General features: G+C 45.0%; 1 protein-coding gene across 5 annotated transcripts in view; it reads left to right on the top strand.

Moving 5' to 3' along the window:
• septin12 (septin 12) overlaps positions 1-27500 on the top strand; it is an 80125-nt gene that overhangs the window by 10679 nt on the left and 41946 nt on the right. Inside the window, exons 1-2 of one of the 5 annotated variants that reach the window (XM_086183921.1) lie at positions 2772-2895; positions 3248-3490. Coding sequence is in view for 1 of the 5 variants with exons in the window: in XM_086183918.1 (XP_086040044.1) it covers positions 1961-3490 (1530 nt within the window). In the remaining 4 variants the exon portion in view is untranslated. Of the gene's footprint in view, positions 1-1960; positions 3491-21511; positions 21612-21656; positions 21759-24540; positions 24743-27500 lie in introns of those variants that run through there. The other 4 variants (XM_086183918.1, XM_086183923.1, XM_086183922.1 and 1 more) reach the window with 4 other exon arrangements.

The following is a 27500-nucleotide window of genomic DNA, read 5'->3' as shown; positions in this document are numbered from 1 at the left end:
AAGTTGCCCAGAATCTTTGAGTAGGTTCCTGGTGTACTGGTGAGTCCAGTCCATCAGGAGACATGTAAATGTGGACTGCCTGAGAAGCTGTTAGTGTCTTTAATTACCTTGGATGGTTCAATTTTGGGTGCTGTAACTCTCTGTATGCATGACAGCTATTTCTGTACTGTTAAGTTCTGCCCCGCAGTAATCAGTAGTTGGATGTTATTAGGGCTGAAACTGCAGTAATCTGATTACTAAAACTACTCCAGGCAAAAGCCTCGTCTAAATCTGAACTGTACTTTGTTTTGCACATCGGGTGGGCACTGAAATGCGGTTTCAAACAGCTGAATTATTCAAGACCAGAGCACTGATGACCTTTAGTTCAAGTTTTGATCTCATTCTTGATCCCACGGCAGCAGCGTCTCTCCTCCCTGCGTCAGAGCAGTTCCTCCACACACAGAGGAGGTCAGCGCGCTCCTCCCACCTGTCTGTGTCTGAGCTGGGGACTTCCTCCTTCAGCAGGAGGTTTGAGAGAGTCACCTCAAAACGCAACTTGCCTTTATTTTTATTTCCATGTATGAATTCACCCTCCATTCAGTTTTCCCAGTAGAGAGCTGCATGCGGAGAAGACTTACTGTCAATGACAGTTTATTAAAACAGTCAAAACTAATGTCATGGATAATGACATCGACACCAACCAGGTGTGCTTATAAGCTTAAAAGATTTATAAGAAGGCATTATTACATTACACAGGAGAGTCTGTCCTGTCGGACTGATTAAAAACATAAAAATGCCAAAATTGGTCACAAACTCTGCCTGAGTGTCAGCACAAACTCAGTCTGTGTGTGAAACCCTGCATTCTCACATCCGGCTGTCCACAGCCTGCTGTCGTTAGTTTGACTGAGACAGAGAGCGTCGTGTCCAGAGGGGAACCTGAGACCCGCCAAAGATCCTGTTTGATTATTTTAGTAGAAATCTTGTGCGAGTTGTGCAAATAGAGAGTTTCCTTCTAGATGAACGAGAAAGGAGCGCATCTCCAGAAATGGAAGATCACGTCATGGTGCCAGTGTCTCAATTAGGCAGGCCGCCATAATAAAACACGATTTACTGAGCCACATGGTCACTGGAGCGCTGATCCCAGACCTGTTGGGATGGAAAAAGCACTCAGATCCTTTACTGAAGTAAAACCATGAATACCACTATGTTAAAATACCTCATAAGTATTAAAAATCTTGCATGTAATTGTTCCCTTTTTCCTTTTGAAAGTCATAATTTTTATTGCTTTTGTTGTACTTTAATGGCTCTCTTATTGGAGTTTCTGGTTACTAAACACAGACGCACAAACTCATAAGAGTAGAAAAAGTGGCATGCTGGTGAGCCAATCCCCTGTAGGTCCCTGTTTGTTACATTAGTAAAAGGTAAGGTACAAAGAGTAAAGTAAAGGTACGGTCAGTGACGTCAATGGTCCTGGTGTACTGTTTAGCTGGAAAATGGACAGAAACAAGCCGTCGCAGTTTGTGTTCAACCGGAGCTTTACTACACTACGTCACCTAAATACAGAGACCGGCACAGTTCCTGGTAAAAGCCGGTGAAATTCACCCAGCTGTGTGCGCCTTCAGATTGTGTCATGGATCCAGACATGGCGGCATTTGGTTTTCCGCTGTATCTGGGACTTCCATAACAGGTACAAGCCAGCAATGGTTGTAACATAAGCCATGGTTAATCATGGAAAGAAATGGTGGAAATGAATTCTCCTAGTGGGGGAAAAACTTCACGCAAATGACACAAATAAAAAGAAATGCTCTAGCAGTCAAATTTGAGCGAGTAAAACAAGGCAAAAATTTGCATCGTGTTTGGTGTGAACACATCTTTACTCTGATGACTCTGACATAGCAGGCATGTGCAGAAGAATCTCTAGGCTCAGTTTTTACATGTGTGCAGTTTATGAATAATGAACATTCTTTCTCACCTTCTTTAGCACTGAAGAGATCCTTCGACATTGAAGATGTAGAAGACCTACCATCCTTCCCCTCAGCTTCACGTGTCTCAACCCAAGCCCCCCCACCTTCCTCCCATTTCTACCTCAATCACAGCAAACCCAGTGAGGGTCCGGGAAGGGGTGGCCAGTCTTCTTCATTAGCCTTCAACAACAACAGCACCTGCAGCCTGGGCTCTGCAATGTTCCAGTCCCACATCAGCCGAAGTTCTAATCCCAGCCCAGTGCTGAAGCCCCGCACGGTGATCAGCAGCCTGTCTTTCAATCATCAAGGAACCATGAATAAGCCCACCATCCACAATAATAGCTCCTCGGTCACCAGAGCCGCATCCTTTCAGAGTAGGTTCAACCCCAATGGTTTCTCCATCCTTTCTGGACCAAGCAGTGACAATGACAGCCTTCACAGCTCCACATCCAGCCTTGAGTATTCTGGAGGGGGTGGGGGTTCCCTTCATTTTAACAAGATGGCATCATATCCCAGCCCTCCACTAAAGGGGGAGTACCACCAATCCCAGTCCCAGCTCCCACAGCACATACATGGAAGTACCAAATTAGGAAGCAATCACAACCTAAAGAAGTTCTCGTCCCATGGCAGTGTTTTCCACACTGACTTAGACCAGGGGCCTGAGGTGCTGCTGGGAGCACCAGAGCCTGCTGGGGTTAATCATGGCTCCATGCCCAGCCTAGATCTGCAAATTCAAGATGGAGGGGGTGGAATAATGAGTCTACAAAGAAGTGGAGGCAGGGTCTCTCCAGGTTTGAGGTATGCCAACGCTAATGCTGACTTCAATTGTCATCTACAAAATGCTGGTTCCCCTGAGGAAGAAGGTTACTGTGAATCTAAAAGCCCAGCTTACCAGATCGAGGTCAAGGAGAGTCCACGTCTCAACAAGTTTCCCTTGGACCTGGACAGCTTGGTGAGCACCATTTCAACAACTTCCCCTTCAAAGGCATTTGGAGGATCCATGAGCCCCAATGCCCCCATTCCTCCACCAAGGAGCACAGGCCGCCCTCGGCCCCAAAATAGCATTTCACCATCCACCTCAGCAAGCCCTTCAGCCTCTCTCAGCAGCCTAGACAGTTCCAATGACACCCCCCCACTCTCACTCCACCCTCCCTTATTTCCCCCACAGTCTGCACATCTTTGTCAAGGCTCTATTCATGTGCCAGAGGTCAGCTTCTCACCCCTGCCCCTGTCTCCAGTACAAACCCCTCAACTGGAGATCCCCTCTGGGCCTCAGGTTCTTCATGTGGTTCCCTTCCATTCAGGTTCTTCCAGCCCCTCAAACCTCAGGGCCATCAGTTCCTTGGAGAATGGCCCCTGGGATGTCAGAGATAGTGTTGGCTCCATCTTACAGCGGATCGCCTCCTTTTCCCGGCCTCTCATCCCTGATACCACTCCACCACCTGTGATCCAGTCCCCTACAGCCCGAAACACTGGAGCCTCATCCGACCTGGACCACCCTGTAGAGATCAGTGCCCCATGGATACAGGGAGTGAAGAATCAACAAGGTAGGATGGAATGTTAAATGTTTGTCTGTTATGGTTATGTATTCATCCCTAAAATGCCACAAAATTAGCCATAACACAAGCCATGCTAGTCACTGCATTCATGACATTTCACTGATTCACTGCACTTGTGAGTCAATGAAAATTAAGTATTTTGAAAAAAAGTGACAATGACATACAGCCTTTGTAAATCTATTGATAAATGAATGATAACTCCTCAATCCCACCAACACGTACTCCATGGAGGAGACAGAGTCTGGGGAGTGGTTGCGGGGGGGGGGGGTCGTCCAATCTCCGGGGCAGAAGCATAACATTGTGTTCTTTGTTAAAATGCAGGGTAGAACTTCAGAAACACACAATCATGCCTTTGTGTACAGTGACTGCAAAATATCAAACAAAACATATCATGAAAAACTACTATTCTAGCATTTGTGTGTGTGTGTGTGTGTGTGTGTGTGTGTGAACTTCCCCCTATTTTCATGCCAGTGTAGGAAGACAAGTCAAGGTTAGCAGATGAGCTGTGTAGTCACACCCATTGTAATAGTTTCCTGTTGAATTGTGTTCTTCATACATACAAACCAAAAGAGGTATTACATTTTGAAAAATTCTTATTTTTGCTGCCTTTCTTTGTGCTCATCACCCAGAACACACTTTTATCCATGTCAACATATTTCCACTCTGTGGCTTTTTTGACATCACTTCAAAGTTATTTTAGTCCATATCCTCACAGCTGGCTATTGTCTGCTGCTTCCTCCTTCCTCTTAACTGTCAACTTCTCTGTCTCAAGTGCATCACGCTGACAGAAATAATGCTTCATAAAAAAGATTTTGTTCAGCCACACATTCAAGACATGTGGGGAGCTACTGTCAGATCGGAGGACAATCAACAACATGTGCAACTAACAAAGCTGAATGTACATCCTCAGAAGTGGAACAGTGCTTTTAATTGATAAACCTGTGATCACAAAATGAGGAAGGTGTGGCCTCAAGTCACAATGCTATGTCCATTTATACAGTCCTTGTGCCTTGATGACAGCTATGGTATTTATCATATAGAGTATCTATAGTACATGTATTGCATGTTGTTCATGATGAAATGTGCAACAACAAAAATAAATGAATGAAACTGGAACGTAAAAGAATGGGGAACACTTCCTTGATTTGTTCTAAAATGGAATGGGGCCTTCCTTCCTTTGGCCCAGAGGTCCTGCGCTCCACCAATGTCCAGAGAAATCTGTCTGCTACGTGTTTAACAATATTACCAAACCCAGCAGGTAAGTGCCAAATAGTCTGCAGGATGTACAAAAGTGTTTATTCTAGTGATTTTTATCTCCCAGGGTCAGAAGTGCCATACCCCTAAGATTAGCCAAATCCTGTCCAAAGTGTATTATTTCACTGTCTCTCATAGTTATGCCTCAACAATAAGAACACATCAGTTATAACTTTCCACTATGGAGAAGTGTCCAGATTGGTCCCGATATAGATATTCATATCAATAAAAATGAATGATCCCCACCTTTAGGCATCTAACACTTGTGTTTATTGGAAAAGAAAAGACAGGGCCTTTGCTGTAAATAGAACAACAGAATAACAGGATTGAAAACAGCTAAACAAGGAGTTTTTATTTATGTAATGCCATCCAGGGTACCTGTCTCATTAGATTGTGTGTTCCTCAGGTGTTTGGGCCCAGCACAAGAACTTCAGTTTAGTTCAGTAAAGGAAATGATGGGTCCTCCCTGTTTTCCTGTCCTTCAGACAGGCCTCCAGTTTAGTCAGCTGGTTTGTTCCATGTGGGTCATTGATGAGTACAGCGTTGTGTTGTCTGTGTAGCAGTGAACATTAATGGAGTGTTTCCTGATCAGAATCATCCTTTGTTCTCCTCACCCTAATCATCATCTTTCATATCTCTTGCTCTAATCTCTGCTCCCATTTCTCCACCATTCCTCTCAACTGACACTCTCTTGCATGTGGGATGTAAACTGGGCTATGACTCTTATTCACAACCAAGCCCTAATGAAGAGCCAACCTTCAACCGGGCTCTCAACTGCACTTCCAGCCTTCCAGACTCTCCTTAAAGACCTGAACAGTTAAATAGAAATAATAATGTGCAATTTGATGAGACAAAGTCACCAAACCCTCCCTATGATAATTTACTGTAATCATTTTAAATGTATGTTGTGATGGACGTTGTTCATAGGGTGTGATGTCACAGGGTTTCTCTGCCCATTTCAAGTCATGTTAATTTTCTTTGTACGGCACCAAATCCCAACCAAAGTTCTGTCCTGACTCTTTCCAAGTAGAGCAGGTCCAGCACCACCCTCCTTCAATGAACCTCCACCCAACAATTCTCCATCAGCAAGCACATCCTGCAACAGCAGCCACCAGAACCTTCCTTTACCAGCAGGAAGGTGGAGCAGATCCAGGATCAGTGGGGACGGAGAGAGTGCAGGAGAGCAGGACAGAGACAAAGACAGAGAATGGAGGAAGACAGAGAGACAGAAGGAAAGAGAGGGACAGAGATAAAGAGAGAGAGAAAGGAGGAGAGACTGATGGACAGAGACAAAGACAGAGAATGGAGGAAGACAGAGAGACAGAAGGAAAGAGAGGGACAGAGATAAAGAGAGAGAGAAAGGAGGAGAGACTGATGGACAGAGACAAAGACAGAGAATGGAGGAAGACAGAGAGACAGAAGGAAAGAAAGGGACAGAGATAAAGAGAGAGAGAAAGGAGGAGAGACTGATGGACAGATGGGGACGTGAGCAGGTGGAGCTACGGGTGGCAGCTCGAGCCTCTTCAGGTCTGGAGCCTCCTCCAGTAGCACCCGGATCTGGGATGAGGGGAGAAGAAGAGGAGTTAGTAACACGTATGAGAACAGGAGGAGGAGAGAGAAGCCCAGTGCATCATGGGAGATCCCTGCAGTCTGAGCAGCAGATCTAAGGGCCAGCCTAAGCAGTCCTGACTATAAGCCTGATCAACAAGGAGGTCTTAAGTCTGCTCTTAAACCTAGAGAGGGGGTCTGGGTCCTGGACTGAAACTAGGAGATGGTTCCACAGGAGGGGAGCCTGATAGCTGAAGGCTCTGGCTCCGTTCTACTGTTAGAACTCTAGGAACCAGCAGGAACCCTGCATCCTGGGAGTGAAGGGTTCTAGCTGGATAATAGGGGACTAGGAGCTCTGTCAGGGATGAAGGAGCCGGATTATTGAGGACTTTGATGGTAGAAGAATAATTTTAAATTCTGTTCTGAATTTGACAGGGAGCCATGCAGAGAAGCCAGTCCAGGAGAGATCTGGTCACACACTGGTTCAGTGTGTACTCTGTGTTTGTGTATATGTGTGTACGTGTATGTGTGTGAGAGTACTTTTTTTTGATAATATTTCTCTTCTAGTAAAACTACATCGACATTAACAGGCTCGACAGCACAGTTCTTTAGCTCATTTACTAGCCAGTGTGGCATCCGTGATGTCATTTATCAGACAGGAAAGGTCTAATCAGTGGGCTCGGCTGAGTTGCATTGTAGGAAGTGCAGGCCTGAGCGTTTTTGGAGCTCGAACATACACACATACAGTGGGTGAAAGTCAAGATATTCTCCTCTTGTAAGAGTTCTCTGGAGTTGTGTGTAGACATTTGCTCCTATAAATTGCCATGTGGTCTGTGCCTTGATGGATGAATTCAAGTAGATTTGAATCCAGGGTGCCTAGGGGTTCCTGCCTCACAGGTGAATGTGAAAAGGTATGCAATACTAATGCCACTATGAAAGCAGCAGGACGCTATTGACAGTTTCTATATACTGTAAGTCATAGGTGGAGCTAAGAGTCTGGACACGTTAAATACTTTGTTGGTGAAACTTTTGTCTTTGGCTGGTTTTAGTTTGGCAAGGGTCCAACAGGCTCCCTCATGTGGCATAAAGGAGAACTGTAGATCAGTTTTCTACGAATGTGTTTGGTGGCTAAATAGAAGGATGATAACACAGTGCTTGTCAACAGGAGCTCTACAGTTCTCACTGGGATGCAACCTAGAGCCTGATTGTCACTGATGACCATCTGAGCAACTCACACAATGTTACACTCATAATCAAATAACTGTTAAGTCATGGTGGTATTACATGCAGCAGCTGTGGGGTCACAACGAGAACTGGGAGCCAGAGAAACACACAAGATCCGCCATCAGGGTCCAGCCATCAGATCAGCTGTCGGCATCAAAACAGGTGACAACAGGGCAAAGTTTTTCCTTCTTGTGCCTCCAGTCGAATGGTTCTGGTTCAGTTTTAAAGCATATAATTAACCGTTTGAGGCAGCATGGCTCAGAGGTCATGTGGCCATATAGCAACCGAAGGGTCGCTGGTTCGATCCTCACTTCTTCCGGTGACCATATCCAAGTATCCTTGAGCAAGATGCTGACCCCCTAAATGGTCCTGTTGGCCCTGCGACAGACTGGGGACCCATCCAGTGTGAACAGGCCTCCAGTTTAGTCCGCTGGTTTGTTCCATGTGGATCATTGATGAGTTCAGCTGTGTGTCGTCTGCATAGCAGTGAACATTAATGGAGTGTTTCCTGATCATGTGACCTAGAGGAAGCAGGTACAGGGTGAAGAGGACTGGTCCAAGCACAGACCCTTGTGGAACACCAGAACTGACTGTAGTGTCTCAGAGGAACCATCATTAACTGGTACCAACTGAGATGACCTAGTAAATATGACCTGAACCAGTTTAGTGTGGTTCCTTTAATACCAGTGACAGGTTCCAGTCTCTGTAGAAGGATATGGTGGTCAATGGTATCAAAGCTGCACTGAGATCTAATCAGACCAGCACAGAGACCAGTCCCTCATCTGGTACCAGTAGGAGGTCAGTGGTACCTTTGACTAGTTCTGTTTCTGTGCGAGGATGAACCTGTAACCTGACTGAATCCTCCAATCAGCTGTTGCTATGGAGAAGTCACAGAGCTGTTTAGCAGCTGCTTTCTCCAGAACCTTGGACAGGAAAAAGACTATTTGATCTTGGAAACAACTGACATAGTGCTTTACCTACCCAGACAAAGCAACAGACTCCTTTCCTGCCGCGAAGCTGCTGGGAGCTGACCTGTGGCCCCCCACTGGCCAACTTGGAAATGACATGCAGCGCTGCTTCTCTCTTACCGCGGTCATGGATGTGCATCATGCTCCAAATCACTGACAGTTCTACTCTTCATCCCCTGTTTGACCTTTTTCATGCCCACCCCACCTTAACCTACATAGCTGGCATTATTCCTTTCAATTATCTCTTGTGCGTTGTGACTCACTCGAGGGCATTCCCATGATGCGCACCAATAGGCCTCTGATATGTGGTCTCTGGCCCCAGGGGCCAGCATACACCTGAACAGATGAAGAGGAAGGTGGAGGACAGACTGAAGGGAACACTCGTGGAAGAATGAAATGAGGGGGAAAAAAGTTCTTAAATTCCTTTCTCTTGTGCCATGAGGCCAGTAATGGTCTGTCATGATCCCTTGGCAAGAGTACATTTTCACCTTTCAGCTGTAGTGTGTATGATTCAACATGAAGTGGAAAACCTGATGATTTATAATCATCTCCAGAGTGACAGGACACTCAGCTAATGGCTGCAGGGAACATCAACCTTTCCGCAATAATTGCTTTCACAAGTCCATAAGTTATTGCTTCAGTCTGTTTCATGTACAGAGCAGCCAGAAGCTGCTGCTGTTGAGTCAAATATAAACTGACAGCCAACATTAGAGACTGTGGTAGACAAAATATGTGGTATTATGTCATATTGTTTCTTTCCAATACAACATTATTTAGCTCAGCAGTAGTATGGGGGCAGATGTCTCAATCACAGGGTCCACCATTCACTGAACAACATGACAAAACAGAAAACCAATAGAACAATACTCTAACGCACATATTTCACATTTAATTGAATAATGTTCCATTAACGCAGCAGATGACATATCATTGTTTCATCCCTAATTTAGGAATCAGTATCTACCATGGATGCTGTGTGAGATTCTCATTCTTGTCAGGTTTTGGGTTTTCAGGACTGTACTTAACATCACATCAACTGGCAACTATAAAACTTGTGAAGTCCTACTGTGAGCAAAGTGAGTTATCCTTAATAAATTATCTGCCTGACAGTATTCAGTGTGTGCTCTGTGTTTGTGTACAGCATAGTGCAAAAAAATACACAGTCACTTATTTCGAACACACATAAGAAATGCCATAATGGGAGAACTGTGCACAAATGTAAACAATAAAACAGTACATAATTGTTCTCTTCCAGTAAAACTACATAGACATTAACAGGCTCGACAGCACAGTTCTTTAGCTCATTTACTAGCCAGTGTGGCATCCTTGATGTCATTTATCAGACAGGAAAGGTCTAATCAGTGGGCTCGGCTGAGTTGCATTGTAGGAAGTGCAGGCCTGAGCGTTTTTGGAGCTCGAACATACACACATACAGTGGGTGAAAGTCAAGATATTCTCCTCTTGTAAGAGTTCTCTGGAGTTGTGTGTAGACATTTGCTCCTATAAATTGCCATGTGGTCTGTGCCTTGATGGATGAATTCAAGTAGATTTGAATCCAGGGTGCCTAGGGGTTCCTGCCTCACAGGTGAATGTGAAAAGGTATGCAATACTAATGCCACTATGAAAGCAGCAGGACGCTATTGACAGTTTCTATATACTGTAAGTCATAGGTGGAGCTAAGAGTCTGGACACGTTAAATACTTTGTTGGTGAAACTTTTGTCTTCAGCTGGTTTTAGTTTGGCAAGGGTCCAACAGGCTCCCTCATGTGGCATAAAGGAGAACTGTAGATCAGTTTTCTACAAATGTGTTTGGTGGCTAAATAGAAGGATGATAACACAGTGCTTGTCAACAGGAGCTCTACAGTTCTCACTGGGATAAAACCTAGAGCCTGATTATCACTGATGACCATCTGAGCAACTCACACAATGTTACACTAATCAAATAACTGTTAAGTCATGGTGGTATTACATGCAGCAGCTGTGGGGTCACAACGAGAACTGGGAGCTAGAGAAACACACAAGATCCGCCATCAGGGTCCAGCCATCAGATCAGCTGTCGGCATCAAAACAGGTGACAACAGGGCAAAGTTTTTCCTTCTTGTGCCTCCAGTCGAATGGTTCTGGTTCAGTTTTAAAGCGAATGATTAACCGTTTGAGGCAGCATGGCTCAGAGGTCACGTGGCCGTCGAGCAACCGAAGGGTCGCTGGTTCGATCCTCACTTCTTCCGGTGACCATATCCAAGTATCCTTGAGCAAGATGCTGACCCCCTAAATGGTCCTGTTGGCCCTGCGACAGACTGGGGACCCATCCAGTTTTACTCTGTGTTATTTTTCTGACATATTTCTTTACCTGACTGTTGTCTGCGCTTATGCGCTGAACAGCAGTTGAGAGTACCCACCCTTTTTGGAGTCCCTGGGAAGGGTGCTGGATGGCACCATGACTGGGGACTCCATTGTCCTACTGGGGGACTTCAGTGCTCACGTGGGCAATGACAGCGTGACCTGGAGGGGCGTGACTGGGCGGAGCGGCAGGCCCTACCTGAACTTGAGTGGTGTGCAGTAATTGGATGTCTATGCAAGTCGAAGTTCGTCCATAACTAACACCATGTTTGAACATAAGGATGTCCTTTGTTGCACGTGGCACCAGGACATCCTAAGTGGTAGGTCTATGATTGATTTTATAGTTGTATCATCTGACCTGCGACCACATGTTCTGGACACTCAGGTGAAGAGAGGAGCTGAGCTGTCAACTGATCACCATCTGGTGGTGAGTTGGATCAGGTGGCAGGGGAAGACACGGTGCAGACCTGGAAGGCCCAAAGGGTTTGCCAGGAATGCCTAGCAGAAGATCCTGTCAGGATGATGTTCAACTCCCACCTCCGGCACAGCTTTGACCGCATCCTGGGGGCACTGGTGGGCATTGAGTCCGAATGGACCGTGTTCCGCTCTGCCATTGTCGAGGTGGCTGTTGTGAGCTGTGGCTGTAAGGCTCCTGGGACAGGATCGCAGCGGTAATCCTCAAACCTGCTCTTGGACACCAGAGGTGAGGGGAGCTGTCAGGCTGAAGAAGGAGGCCTACAGGGCATCGTAGACCAGTGGGTCTCCAGAGGCAGCCGACTGGTACCGGCAGGCCAAGAGGTGTGCAACCATGGCGATCCCCATGGTAAAAACTCTAGCGTGGGGGGAGTTCGGTGAGGCCATGGAGAAGACTTTTGGTCCACCGCAAAAAGGTTCTGTGAAGCTGTTTATCTCCTCCTTGAGGGGGGAAGGTGGCAACTGCTGACGTCAACTGGGGAGATAATAGGGTGGTGGAAGGAATACTTTGAGGAACTGCTAAATCCCATCAACACGACTTCCATGGAGGAAACAGAGTTTGGGGAGTACTGGGGGGGTTGTCCAATCCCCGGGGCAGAAGTTGCCGAGGCAGTTAAGCAACTCCGCAGTGGCAGAGATCCGAGGTTGGATGAGACCCGCCCTGGATATCTTAAGGCTCTGGATGTTGTGGGGCTGTCTTTGCTGACATGAGTGCTTAACCAGTCCATTGTGGTAAAGAGGGAGTTTAGCAAAAAGAGAAAGGCTCTCGATTCTTTGGTCAAGCTACGTTCCAACCCTCACCTATAGTCATGGGCTTTCATGACAAGATGGTGGTTGTGCATGGTTGCAGCAACTTACGTCTGTCTGAGGAACTGCTAAATCCCATCAACACGACTTCCATGGAGGAAACAGAGTTTGGGGAGTACTGGGGGGGTTGTCCAATCCCCGGGGCAGAAGTTGCCGAGGCAGTTAAGCAACTCCGCAGTGGCAGGGATCCGGGGTTGGATGAGACCCGCCCTGGATATCTCAAGGCTCTGGATGTTGTGGGGCTGTCTTTGCTGACATGAGTGCTTAACCAGTCCATTGTGGTAAAGAGGGAGTTTAGCAAAAAGAGAAAACCTCTCGATTCTTTGGTCAATCTACGTTCCAACCCTCACCTATAGTCATGGGCTTTCATGACAAGATGGTGGTTGTGCATGGTTGCAGCAGCTTACTTCTCTCCATTTCAGTGCTTTTTCTCTTTCTTTTTCTGCTGGTTTTCCTACTTTGTGCACTATCAGGAGTATCTGTACTGCTATTGGGACTATCTGTACTGTGAACATACAGTACACCCGCCAGTCGCTTTTGGATATTAGGAACCAACACCAGATGTCTGTTTTGAGTGACTTTCACTACACGCACAACATTCCAGACGACATAACGAGACCACCGGGCTCTCCATGGATTGTTGTTGCGTCTTGGAGGTGGCGCAGACAGAGGAGGGAGAGGAAGCAGGAACAGGGCCACATGTCCGGCGTTATGCTAAAGCTAGGTTAACAACCACACAAGCCACCTCTTCTGAGCCTGTATCTCTCAATGCCAGATCCCTGGTGCATAAAATGGATGACCTGGATTTACAACTCACTGGAAACTGCTGTGTTCATGACTGCTGTGTGCTGATTATTACTGAAACCTGGCTTCACCCGGACATACCCGATGCTAGTGTGCAGCTAGCAGGCTGCACTCTGCTCCACTGGGACAGGACTGAGGACTCCGGTAAGAGCAGAGGAGGGGGACTCTTTATTTATGTATAGGACAACTGGTGTAACAAATGGACAATCATAGACACACACTGTTCCCCAGACGTCGAGTACATGTCTGTCAGATGCCGGCTTTTTTTTCTGCCGAGAGAGCTAACTGTTGTGATCATCACGGCTGTGTATATTCCACCCGACGCCAGTGTGAACACAGAGCTCTCTCCTGTTGAACACCATAAAGGAACAGCAGGGGCCCACCCAAACGGTGTTCACATTATTGCAGGGGACGTTAATAAGGCCAACTTAAAGACTGTACCACTGAAGTTCTTCCAGCATGTGAAATGTGCTACAAGAGGGGAGAACACTCTGGATCATGTCTACACCAACATCAAGCATGCATACAGTACTATACCCCTCCCTCACCTCGGACAGTCAGACCATCTTTCCCTCCTGCTTTCCCCAGCCTACAACCCCTCAGACGCAAGGTCGGGCCCACTATAAGGACTGTTACATCCTGGCCTGACGATGCACTCTCCAAACTTTAAGACTGGTTCCAACAGACAAACTGGGACTTATTCAATCATCAAGAGCTGGAGACACACACAGTAAAGGTACTGGACTATATTCAGTTCTGCATCAGGAATGTGACTGTGGACAAAACCATCCAGGCTCTCCCTTAACAAGAAATGCTGGATGACCAGCCAGGTCTGCACACTCCTCAGGGCCCGTGACGCTGCCTTCAGTTCAGGGGACAGAGCTCTGTACAGAGCTGCTCAGGCTGACATGAAAAGAGGAGTAAATAGAGGCAAGGTGAACCACAGGATGCATATAGAGTTTCACCTGTCCAGCAACAATGCACGGGAGGTGTGGCAGGGAATACAAGACATCACTAACTTCAGAGGCAGTGATGTGTCTACAGCAAATCTGAGTGTGACACTGGCAGAGGAGCTTAACAGCTTCTTTGCTCAGTTTGGATCATCTCAGCAGCACTCATCTGCTCCAGGCCTGCCCCTACCCCCACCTGGCTCCTACACCACTCCAATCACTGTGCAGGAGCACAATGTCAGACTGGTGCTCCTGGCAGTGAACCCCAAGAAGGCTGTCAGCCCAGACGGGGTACCTGGCAAGGTGCTCAGAGCGTGTGCCAACAATTGTCAACCAGCTTGCCCCCACCTTCACCAGGGTCTTCAACCACTCCCTGGCCCAGGCAATCATCCCACCCTGCCCGAAATCCTCTATATCTAATCCCTGTGCCAAAGAAGTCTCCTATCACCTGCCTGGCCCACACTCCCGTAATCATGAAGTGTTTTGAGAGACTAGTTCTTCTATATCCCCCAGACTTTGACCCCCACCAGTTTGCATATGGTGCGAACAGAGCCACAGAGGACGCCATCGCCGTAGCTCTCCACTCTACACTGAACCACCTGGAGCAGCAGCACAGCTACGTCCGGATGCTCTCCATGGATTACAGTTCCGCCTTCAACACAATAATCCTGGACAGACTCACCACAAAATTGGTCAATCTCGGCCTCCCCCTCTCACATGTGCCTGGATTAAGGACTTTCTTTCCAACCGACCCCAGACTGTGAGACTTGGCTACCACCTCTCCTCCACGCTCACGCTGAGCATTGGCTCCCCACAGGGCGGTGTGCTGAGCACCCTCCTCTACTGCCTCTAAACCCACAACTACAGACAGCCCGTAATGACAACTTCATTGTCAAGTTTGCTGATGACACTACAGTGGTCAGACTTATCTCCAGGGGTGATGAGGCTGCTTACAGAAAGGAGGTCCTGAGGCTGGCATTCTGGGGCTCAGAGAACAACCTTGCTCTAAATGCCAAGAAGACCAGAGAGACCATCATCAACTTCAGGAAGCACAGCACCGGACCAGCCCCTCTCCACATCAACGGCAAGTGTGTAGGAAGGGTCCACTCCATCAGGTTTCTCGGCATCCTCATCTCCAACAACATCTCCTGGTCAGAAAACACCACTTCAATCATCAAGAAGGCTCAGCAGCGGCTACACTTCCTGAGAGTCTTCAGGAAGCACAACCTCAACTCCGACCTGCTGCTGACCTTCTACCGCTCATCCATCGAGAGCCTGCTGACATACTGCATCAAAGTATGGTATGACAGCTCCACCACTGCAGACAGAGAGAGGCTGCAGAGGGTTGTAAGGGCAACATAGAAGATCATCGGCTGCCCTCTCCCCTCCCTGATGGACATTTACACTACCCACTGCCATAGCAGAGCCAAAGCAATTACCAAAGACAGCTCCCACCCAGGCTCTGCCCTATTTGACCTGTTGCCTTCAGGGAGGCGCTACAGGTGCATAAAGACTAAAACATGCAGACTCAAGAAGAGCTTTTTCCAAAAGCTATAATCACCCTGAACTGTAACATGCACTGATTTTCCCTTTGTTCAAAATTCGAACCATATGCTATATTCTAACCATGTGTGCAATATTCCAACCACTCGTGGACAACACACATCTATGTGCAATATACTTATATTTAAATCACGAGGTTAATCCAGACTCTAAATTGACTGTAGGTATGAATGTGAGTGTGAATGGTTGTTCGTCTCTGTATGTTGGCCCTGCGATGGACTGGTGACCTGTTCAGGGTGAACCCCGCCTCTCGCCCATAGATGCTGGGATAGGCTCCAGCCCCCCTCCCCCCCACGATCCTTAACAGGAATAAGTGGAAGAAAAAATGGTAAATATGGTCAGGTTTCACAATTTTGTAAGTGTGTATTTTCTGGTATTTTGAATATTCATTTTCTGTTAGATATTTGCACAAGCATTTTCACTGTGTACAGACCTTAAAATGTTTTTTTCTGTTTGTTTTTCTTTGATTGAAAGGTTTTCCACCTAACCCATCTGGCAAAAAAGGTGTAAATTGCTTGAAGTTCTGTTTAGTTTTTTTGCAGTTCTATTTAGTTTTTATTAGTTAGTTTGACTTGACAGGTACTGAGCTGTTTGCTTCAGCTGTTGGGTTTCAGAACTGTACCACGAGAAGCATGTAAGACGTCAGCTCTGCCTCCAAGTCTCAACTCTGGGTTGCCAGGGTTCTGGTTTTTTATTGAACTAGGCCATATTTCTAGGAATCAGACCAAAAGGTTTTCCAGTTATCCATAGTGAATATAACATCACTGCAGTTGCATCGTGAAGTTGCAGTAGCATCACCTGAAATATAGCTGCTGTAACATAATATATTTACAGTACCCTCATCTGACATAAGGCTGCAGTTAGTATACATATTTGCTATAACTTTAGCTAAAATATGGCTGAAGTTGCATCACATTTTTGCAGTAACATCATTGAAATATCGTTACAGTACTCCCATCTAACATAGCTGCAGCAACGTCATCTGAAATAGAGCTGCAGTTGGAATGACTGGAATGGTGAAACCTAAGTGGGATGATGACAATCGTAAAGACCTGGGTTTTTGTCAATGGAAACACCATCATATGGTGACACCTTGTAACTGATGGAGTGTGGGCTGGTGGAGGTGGTGTTTCATCAGGAGTAGAAGGGTGTACGCATACCACACTAGAGCAACTATGCTAGTCTAGGTTCAAATCCAACATAAGAATGTCTTCTTTGAAGTTCAATGTAGCTGTGAACTGGAACAATTTACCTCAACATCTTTTTTCCAAAACAAAAGGAAGAATCTGGTTTATGGATGATATGCAGGGACATGGGAATGTTCGCCGACTAAATGCTTTAGCATGAAACTTCTTGTGTGGATGTTGTTGTGGTTGATAATTATCGAAGGCTCAATAGGTGTTTGATTGCAGCTGTACATGTCAAATAATAACTTTTGTGTCAAATAACCATAACTATTTTATTTTAAATTAACACCCAGTGTACTGTATGGACAGATCTGCCTGTGGTTCCACTTGAGGGACTCTGAACACATGGATGAAGAGTGTAGCAGTAATAATGCAGCTGCCCAATTATATGGATGAGTTGACATGTTGTATCTTGGTTGTGAGAGCTGAGGTCCATGCAGTTGGTGAGTCAGGTAAAACACAGGTGCACTTGTCTATATTTGATCTCTATCACAGTACTGTGTTGACCCTTGAATGTTTGCCTTCTACTCACCGAGACCCTGCAGGGATATGTTGCAGTAAGGCAAATTTATCCACATAGTACATTTCAGCAACAAGGCAACTCAAGGTGCTTTACATTAAGTACAAAAAAGAACATAATAAAATATTATTTAAAAAAACAATATTAAAAACAAGGGAAGGTAATGAAACAGCTAAAATATGGGAATAGGAAATGCAACAAAAAGTGAGGTAACAGCTAAAGACGAGCAAAAACAGAATAGATGTAAAATAGCTCAATAATGTGACAGTGCAGTGAAGAAATAATAAATTCATTTTAAAAAAAAGCAGTAGCAAACATTAAAGTCTTCATTCTTGATTTAAAGGGATTGGAGTTTTCGCAGATTTGAAATTTTCTGGGAGTTTGTTCCAGAAAGAAGGAACCCTATACTGATCGCAGGCCAGACCTGACCAGCCTCCTGTTGACATCAATGACTTTCCAACACAGCCCCATAATAGCTTTTTGTAAAGCTTCAAATTACCCCTTTGAGGGAAATATGACACCGGTGGTAGTCAGTGCATCAGCATCACCGTGTGTCTACTCTCACAGAAGATACAGTACTCTAATAAATTATGTCACATGTCCCTTTATGAAATCTGTAAGCCATGTTTCCAAATTCAGGTCTGGAGGGAATGTGATTACAGATGTGCCAGATTGTGCAGCTGTACTCTATCACCACTTGGGGGCAGCACTGAAGCCCTGTGGAGATGCACCAATCCACACTCCAGACAGATTAAGTGACATGTTTTCATTTCCAATCCAATTCTTATGCACGTCTGCAGAAACCATACCAGAGTTTTTTTCTTCTGCATAAACATAATATTTTTTTTGTTGGCACTGTGTTTCTTCTTAACAGTGTTACTATGGTGTCACAGTCCAGTGCCTGCCATGGAGTAGAATTTGGATTGATATGTAGATCTCCACCATCATTGTGATAGCTGATCTTTGGAATATGTTGGTTTCTGATGTTCCTGGTCCAATATAGCATCTCTGCTTCATCATGGATCACTAAGTCTCCCCCAGCCTCAGTAACAAACCTCATCCCCATTCACGCAGACAGGACACAATTCAGCGTTAACTGAAATCTGGTGGTTATGCATGGAAACAATATTCCCTAAGGGAGGGAAACAAGGTACAACATACCAGTACACCGAATGAGACCCAGCTGAATGCCTGTCAGGAGTTGAAGGAAGCCTGGCCCTCCCTTGGGGGCTCTCCTCTATCTCAACTGCATCACTTGCTGCAGTGGGAGGCTTATGTTCTCTGTCTCCCAGGGAACATTTATATGCATAAACTCCAGTTTCTTTTCCCTTGGTACACCTCAGACAAAACAAGAGTTGACTAAAGTTCCAATTTTGATTGATTCATACAGTTGGCTTATTCTGGGAGTGAGTTTGCACACACAGGCACACACAAATGTTTGTATGGCTGTCCTTATTATGATATTCCATTGACTTCTACACATGTGGACAGACTAACCCTTATCCCAACCCAGAATAACTCTAACCCTGATCCAGATCCTGAACCTAACCTCCATTCACACCCTCCCTCAAACCCAAACCACAAACTCAGAAATTATGTTGTTCAAAGGGAATAAAATGATGTGAGCACCAGATTTAGAAACTCAATCTGTCTGCAGTCCTTTATCACACAACACATTTTCGTGTTTATATGTTGGCACTCATGTGTCTGCATGCATGCACGTGTACGTGTGTGTGAGAGCTTGCCTGTAATTATTTAAGAACAAATCTACAGGCAGTAGCCATCTAGTAGTAGATGCAGCATGACAACATGCCTCCAGTGGCTGGCTGTGTGAAGGATGTGGCGCCAGGCACTGACTCTGTTTTTTTTCTGGAGACCCAATGTTGAGATCAGTCCTTGGTGATCTGATCACTGGTCAGCTGTGATTAAGTGTGTCCCCCTTTGGCTTTAATCACTTGTGTTCAGATCTCACTTCTGTGCTCTATGTACACATAAACACACACATAAATTTATAAAATTTTAAAGTGGCATATTTACCCATGGCAGTAGGAACAAGCAACAGCTGTATATATCAGACAGAGATGAAAATAAGTCCATATCATGTAGAGTCTTATCATATTTTATTTGGAGCCTGACATCGATACTGAAAAAAATCCCTGATTCCTGATCTGTGCAGCTGACCCAGAGAATTTTAGTGCAGGACTGGAAGAGTCCTTGACTGCAGAGCCCTGTGTCCACTGCAGTACTGATGGGACTGTGTAAGGTACCCAGAAGGCTGGTTCTCATTTCCTAGTAAGAACATTGTCATACATGACCGTGTGAATAAAGACCAAAGCAGAACAGTACAGTGACAGGGCGGAGGTGCTGGAGCGCCCTCTGCTGGTCACTAGTTACACCATAGTTGCAGCATCACCCATCTATCCATCCATCCCTCCATCATCCATCCATCCATCCATCCCTCCATGTTCCACCTCTTCTCCTGTTCAGGGTGGTGGGGGTGGAGCCTATCCCAGCAGCCTTCCCCCTGGACAGGTCACCAGTCCATGGCAGGACCAACACATAGAGACAGACAACCATTGGCTCTCCCAGCCACGCCTACGGTCAATTTAGAGTCTGGATTAACCTGGTCCCTCTTGATGTCTTTGGACTGTGGAGGAAGCTGGAGTACCAGAGAGAACCCAGCAGGAACAGGGAGAACATGGAGACTCACCTAGAAAGACCCCGTGCTGCAGCCAGGGCTCCACCCTCAACCTTCTTGCTGGGGGGCCACAGTGAGGACCACTGATCCACTGAGCTGCCCACAACCTCACTCCCTCGTGGGAAAATATTTTTTACAAAGCAATGCTTTTGTGTACATTGCGCCAGCAACACTTTTCCTGCCTATTATCTGCTGTAAATTTTTTTTATATCGCCACATATCTAAAAAACAAAAAACTGGCCTGTGATTGGCTGATATTGACCGATATATGCTCAGGCTTTAATATCATAATAATGTAATAATTTATTTTTGTGTTGTTGATTGTGTCGACCAACACATGAGGCATAACATTAGTTAGCTGGCATCAGCCAATCCCTTGCAAGCAGCATGCTGTCCACCAACCACAGCTGAGTATGTTTCTAGGTGGAGGAATCAGTCTCTCTGGCCTTCATTCTGCTGCAGAGCTCCTCCCTAACTTCATTCACACCGATGGTGGGAACATTCCTAATCATATTAACTCTGGCACACATTTATATCTACATCCTGCAGTGATGGTTTTAAAGTGTTTACATCTATTGATATTTACTCTGTTGTGCTGCTAGCATGTGGGGGCTTGAAGCCGCTGCCTGGCATTTTCATAGTGCCAGTATGACATCGAAGCCCCACAAACTAAGACATTCATGACAAGTGGCTTCTAATTATTCTTCCATTTGGTCTTCCCTGGGATGAGAGGAGTGCTAACTGAAACCTGTCCCTGTCTTTCTTTGGCATTTTAAATATTAGAGTAATTATCATCTTTCTCTCCATTTTTTATTTGTTCAGGTGGAGAGAGACTAAGAGTGAGAAAGATCAGCTGATAAGAATTCTGGCACCAGAAATATGAAAGCTCAGTTGACACCACTTACAACCACAGATGTCACCAACCAGGATCCAGTTCTTGAGGATTATAACTTTAACCTGCTGATGTGAGTAATGTTAATGTGTCACCTGCAGTGATGAAGACACAAAGAGCGAGGGGACACTGAGAGAGGCAGCGTGGTGGGATTTCTCTTTCTTCTGCTTTTAGTTTGTGACGGATTAACAAGAGCGCCCTCTCCTGTTAGCTGTCAGCGTCGCTTGCCCATCAGCTGACCTCTCTCTCCATCAAATAGACATGAATGAATGTTTCTTGCTGGTGTAGTAAATACAAAGGTTCACTGATTACACTGAACCAGGTGAACAGTAATAATTGGTTATTGGCAAACTGAGCTGGGAAGTGGGATGTGATCACATGGGGTCCAAGGAGATACATTTGATGAAGACCATAACACCAGGTCTGATCAGGATGTCATCAGATCTGGTTCAGACCCTTACTGAATAAACTGCAACATGCAGTTGCATCTGCTGGTGTACACACTGAAGCCCTTCAATATTCAGGAATGAGTTACCACCCAACTGAAGCTCCAAGGAAAAAGAAAAGACAGGGGTCAATATTCATGCTGTTCTGTTTATATCCAGTTTAAATTCTACCACTGCCCATCATTTGGGACAAATTTGTAATTGGATCAAAAAATATTAGATAAAATTCTCATGACCAAACAACGCATTTGTAGCATTGTACAGCCAGCTGAAGATCTAACCAGGAAACAGCTTCCCCTGACTCAGGAAATGCATCACACACACACACACACACACACACACACACACACACACACACACACACACACACACACACACACAGTCAGTGATATGACATCCTGTTCAGTTGTGTGTCACTGCCTCGTCTCCAGCAGGTAAAGAGAAGCTTCCTGTTTTCAGCCTCTTTACTCTCCCTTTAACGACGTGAGAGTTGCTTCTCACTCTGCTTGTTCCTCTGTCAGCGGTGTGGGTATTCAAGTATTAGTGGGTCGGCACTTCCCATCTGAACATGCTGCTCAGCTGTGAGTATGTTGAAGGAATATAAGGATCATAATATTCTGTATTTTTCTGATTTTATTGGTAAAGATAAAACATTTTGACAAATATTGTTCAGCTGTTGATTTGTCATCGTTTTCCAATCTGATGTATTGAATGAGCAGGAGTTTGTCACCACTTTTTAAAGCTAAAATACATTTTCTCTGTTTTTTTTTTTACTTTTACATTATTTTCTTGAACGATTGTCTGTTTTGTTCACATCGGAAACATCAGTGACTCAAACATTCAATTTACCGTACTGTCTTCAAAGTCTCAAAAAACTTAAAATCCTCACATTGAAAGCTAATTGTCTTGTAGACAATTTTAGGAAATTCTGCCCTAAAAATGATTTACAATCAAACAATGATCAAAAGTTTTGCTATCCTCTGAAAGCAATGTTGGTCAATGAAATCAGGATGATTATATGATTTAAGTTGTCAGCTGCATTGGTCCACTCACAGTCAAGGCCAAGGACTTGTAGTCCACCAAATGTATGTGGATTCCTAGCTTGAGGCAGTGCCTAGTGTTTGAGCCATCCGATGACAAGAAACAGGTCCAGAGTCTCCAGGGCAGTAATTTTTCTGTCTTTTAAAGGAGTTTTCAGTTGGTACACTGCACCAACACACACACACACACACAAACACACTCACTCTGTTAGGCCCTGTCACTGGCCAAAATACCATTAACAGCCAGATGTTTTCCACAGTAGGAGCAGCTTTAATCAGCGTTCAGTCCTGGGTCACGTGACCCTCCAGGGCACTTTATCAGCTCAGCTCTGACAGTACATTGACAGGAACAAAATTGTTGGTGAACATGGTAATTTGAGATAGTCTTCAATCTCAGAAACACACATGATGAGTGCGCAGAGCTCCACAATCAGCAACATACACAGAGGAGAGACAGCTTGTCGTCTTCAGTGGTAACTTCAACGACCTTGAATCATCTCAGACACAAACTCAGTCGTCTGAGTTCCAGCAGCGGTTCTAACATGGTTCAGGTGCTTTGTGATAAACAGACTGTGGTTAGGGTTAGGGTTGTCCTCGGTGCTGCTGGTACTACAGCCACCAAAGATTGCACACAAGCACCAGATGCTCCACTCTGCTGCTGTTTGAACTGCTGATCACTTCTTGTTCACGATGTTGAGAGAGAAACACTAGAGAAAAAAATGGAAGGCAGCTCCTGGTCTCCTCTGTACAGGAATCAAGCAGGTTCAAGTAGCATCTGAAAACTTGCACGATGGGGCAGCATGGCTCAGGGGTAGAGTGGCCGTCTAGCAACCAAAGGGTCGCTGGTTCGATCCCCACTTCCCCCAGTGACCATGTCCAAGTGTCCTTGAGCAAGATACTGAACCCCTAATTGTTCCTGATGGCGCTGTGACAGACTGGTGATCCATCCAGGGTGAACCCCGCCTCTTGCCTAATGTCAGCTGGGATAGGCCTCACCCCCCCAACCCTTAACAGAAACACAGTATAGAAAATGGATGGATGGATGGATGGAAAACTTGCATGTACACATGTGTGCACGTTGGGAAAGTATCATAACACGCAACACTAAAATGTCTTCACACCTAAAACATGCCAACATCACAATAGTGAACATATGTAATTAGCTAGAGAATCATCGCTGTTGACTTAAATCTGAGACAGAATTGGTGTGCGTTGGTTTTACTTCATGGTTCTATCTGCTACAGAGGCAGAGAAACAGGTTGTAGTTGATGTGGATGGGGTTGGCATGTTGGGCACTTTCCAGCTTATTTATGTATTGTCTTTTGTGTTGGTATTTTTCTTACATTGATTCATTTTTGGGAGATTGTGTACAAGGGTTGTACAATTTTCATTTTACAAATCCACATTAAATATTGCTGGTCATTTAGCCAGCAAATCTTAAAAATATATTCATCAATTTTACAACTAAGCAGCAGTAGGCGCGCCTCTGTGACACTGACTGGTTTCATGCTCCATTCGAAACACACACGATTAATTTAGAGACTAATGGCAATGTGTGAATATTAGTGTTATTTCCTATTATCGTCATTAATATTGATGCCAGTGGTTAAATTAGTTGATTCATTTGATGAGCTTTTAACAGAAAAGAACAAAAGGAAAAAAAACACAACATGAACATCATCATGTAGAGATTGTTTTGATGTTGGTTTTTATGCCTATATGTCTAGATATACACTTAGACAAGTCTGCAAAATCAAAGCCTGGTTTGTGCAGTGTTACATGATTAATCTATTTTTTTCCAACCTGACACTAAGGAATCCATTTTGTAGTTTACACAGGCTGTCTCTCTCCATCTTATCAATGTCCGTAATGTCCATCCATGTGTTCATAGTTGGGCTCTCCAGCGAGAGACATTTTTTGGTGATGGCCTTCTTGCCTGCCACCAACAGGGAGCTGAACAGATATCAGCACAAGGCCACAACCTTAATATAAAGAGTCATTTGTAAGAAAGTGGTCCGACAACCTGCAGAACAGGACACATTCAGGACACAGATGACCCTTTGCACTGCTGGTGTTAACATTGATCACTGGATCTCGCTCTGGTAGGATCCTGATACCAGGTGTGCACAGGATCCTCGTGTGGTGCAGCAGCTCAGTCCATGGACAGGTCAACTATTGCAGGATAAATGATTGTGACGGAGGAGAGGGGGTTGGAGGAGGAGGAGGGAAGTGTTGTCCTCCTCTCAGGGATTAGTGGAAGCTTCTTGGGTCCATTTGCATGTCAATGGATCCTGGTGCTGCTTTTAGCCACTGACACCCCCTCCCTCTCTGTGTTTGGCAGCCTCTCCCTCTGCACTCTAGTCCTGACATCAGGGAGAAGCAGAAACAGAGTGCAGCACCATCACAGTTGCTGTGGACAAACTTTTAGAGAAAAGATTTAGAACCCAAAGTGAGTTCCTCCAGGCTGGACCTTCAGGCGGCTCTTAACTGCCAACCCTGGGGTCACAAACGAGGGTTTTGTGGAGGTAGGAATTTTCTTTTTGTGCCTTTCATACCCCATGGATATCAATGGGGTGTGCACAGTGTTCTTGGCTAACAATGAAAGCTGACAGGACTGGTCCACTTTGGCGGTCAGAATGGGGGTGAAGGGCTGGGGGCTGCTCTGCTGTTTTCTAGAAACGAATCAAACTGATCCTGAAAGTTGTTCAGAAATTTAATTTCTTTTAACTGGTAGACTAACCAGCATTTATCATGATAAAGCCTTTAATGTCAGTTACGATGCATCTTTTTTCTATTTCCTTTACAATGAAGATTGAGGGAAGCAAGGTTTTTAATCAGTCAAATTTCAAAGTAACAGCAAGGAAAAGAGTTCAGTCAGGTGAGCTGAACTCACCCTCAAACTCTCTCTGTGTTGTATCGTGTCTAACAAGTTAGCTGTTCAGTAACTGTCTGGTTGGCTGCAGTATGAAGGGATATGATTGGCTTTTTGTCAGCCAGGGAGGGAACAATGCTAGTAGACTACCCTTTCCTCCCTACCTGAGCTCTACGGTCCACTTCAGTGGAGCCCAGGTGCTTATCCTCAGGTTGCCCAGTATGTTTCAGCTGGTGTGAAAGCCCTTTCCAGCTCTGGTCTGGTCCAAAGCAGGAGTCACCTGAAAGGGGACCTGGTGTGGTCCATTCTGGCGCTGTAAATATAATAAAAATTGGAATAGAAAGAGGAATAAATTATATGTTGCAGTTGGACAGTTTTCTTTGACAACAAGGGTTTTTCTGGTGATTAATTGTGTTTTTGAAGTGATGGTGAGCAAGTTAATAATGCATCTAACATAGAGATATGACGCAGAGACTGAAATGTGTATCTGTGGTTTGAACCTTTGAGACTCTGGACTCCTGGTGTCTATTCTGACCATGAGATGTTTGGCTGTAATGTGTGTTGCACTTTACAGAGAAAACTGGACCAAATTTAAAATAGTTACTTGTTGCAAGTTTCCCCTGTGCAGCAAGTCCATGTACCCTGAGGTGTGGAAGTGACATAATTGTGTGTTTTTGTGTTTAATTAATTAATATATTGGGGATGATCAATGCAAATTGTTGCTTATGTTATTGGCCAGACCAGCTAAGTGTAAGCAATGGCAGTTTGGCCACAGTCTGTGTTTGTGGTTCCTTCCTCCTCAGATGTCAGAGGAAGTGTCCTGCAGGTGCTCATGATGATACTGGACTTCATACATGATCATCTGTCAGTTCTTCAGTCTTTTCACTCTTGAGGGTCAACACTGTTCATCCCCATTGTTATTAACCTGTTGAGTTATCTGTTGGAAATGTCCCTCAGACCATTTGAAGTAGTTTACTTTGTTACACTTTATGTTCAGCTTGAGCTGCTGCATTTCTTTGACCTACCAGTAAACTACACTAATGCTGAAATGGTGTTTAGCTAGCAGAGTGGCCCTGAGTGTACAGCATGTATGAGGCATTGCTAGTATCAGGTCCTTAAAGGCAGCAGTCATCATCTTCACGTCAACTGAAGGAACTTAAATACAGTGCAGGTCATCAGCTCTTCATTGAGCCTGCTTGAGTAGCCGTTTGGTGGATTATATACAGCAGTAGAATAAGAGTCGAGCAAACCTTTACCCTCTTACAGAAACTTTTCCAGAGGGAATATTGTCTTGCATCACTGTCTTTGTAAAATGACACAGATCTGATGGGGAAGCTAGTAATCATACTGACTTTATATGTTGCACTTCTGTCAACGAAAACTCAGGTGGTGCATCATAATTTGATAAAGTTGTAAACATGCCTAAAATCACACAATGTTTTCTTCAACTGTGAAACTACTGTGATGTTCATCAGAATAATTAATACCAGAATATTAGCATCCATGTAAGAGTAGCCAGTGTTGCTGCTGCCGTCAGTAGTAGCAGCTGCTCAGTTGTTACTGAGTGAAGTTAAAAGACAAATTTGTTCTCTTCAGCTTGATCACAGATTAGTCTTCACACAGTCTGTGTGTGTGTGTGTGTGTGTGTGTGTGTGTGTGTGTGTGTGTGTGTGTGTGTGTGTGTGTGTGTGTGCATACACAATGGTGTTTCTACTAGGGGTGTTACGGAATTTCACATCACGAAATTTCGCAAATGAAAAATGAAATAAAATTCAAAGATGCACAAAATAAAAATCCATTGAAAAAAAACCCAATGTGAAGCGGAGCCGCGCACCACCGCACTGATGAATTTTGACCCCTCACCTACTGTATACGCATATTGCAAGAAGAAGAAGAGGAAGACATCTGTGGCAAAGCTAGAGAGGAAGAAGAAGTGAAACAATTGTTTCTAAATGAAAGAAGATGAGGTCAGACAAGTAGCAAATAGAAAGAGCATTTTATTTTGTACTGACGCAGCTTAACTTGTATGTGTGCATATTAAGGAAGAAAATAAAGAATATTTGATTTTTGCATTTCTGATTTTTAGTTTTCTTTCATCTTTTTTTTTCATATTGTGAGAATTTTGTACCGTGAGCCCTGTTTCGTATTTTGTATTGTTTTGTGAGTTGACTGTTTTGCTGCACCCCTAGTTTCTAGCGTACCTCATCTCTCGCTCTCCTGTAGGTATGTGAAGGTACTACGGGTAGTAAACAGGTCAGGGGGTCTGTTCATCAGGCCACTTGCTCCCTTCCTTTGATGATGTGATTTTGCATTATATTTAGTCATGTGGGGCGACCCGGTGGAGCAGTGGTCCTCACTGTGGCCCCGAGCAAGAAGGTTGTGAGTGGAGCCCCGGCTGGAGCACGGGGTCT

Source organism: Aulostomus chinensis, chromosome 18 (genome assembly GCF_037954235.1).
Source record: "Aulostomus chinensis isolate RoL2024-O1b breed Wild chromosome 18, RoL_Achi_v1.0, whole genome shotgun sequence".
Lineage (NCBI taxonomy): Eukaryota > Metazoa > Chordata > Actinopteri > Syngnathiformes > Aulostomidae > Aulostomus > Aulostomus chinensis.
The sequence above is the reverse complement of the archived record's forward strand: the minus strand, read 5'-3'. Positions and strand labels throughout refer to the sequence as shown.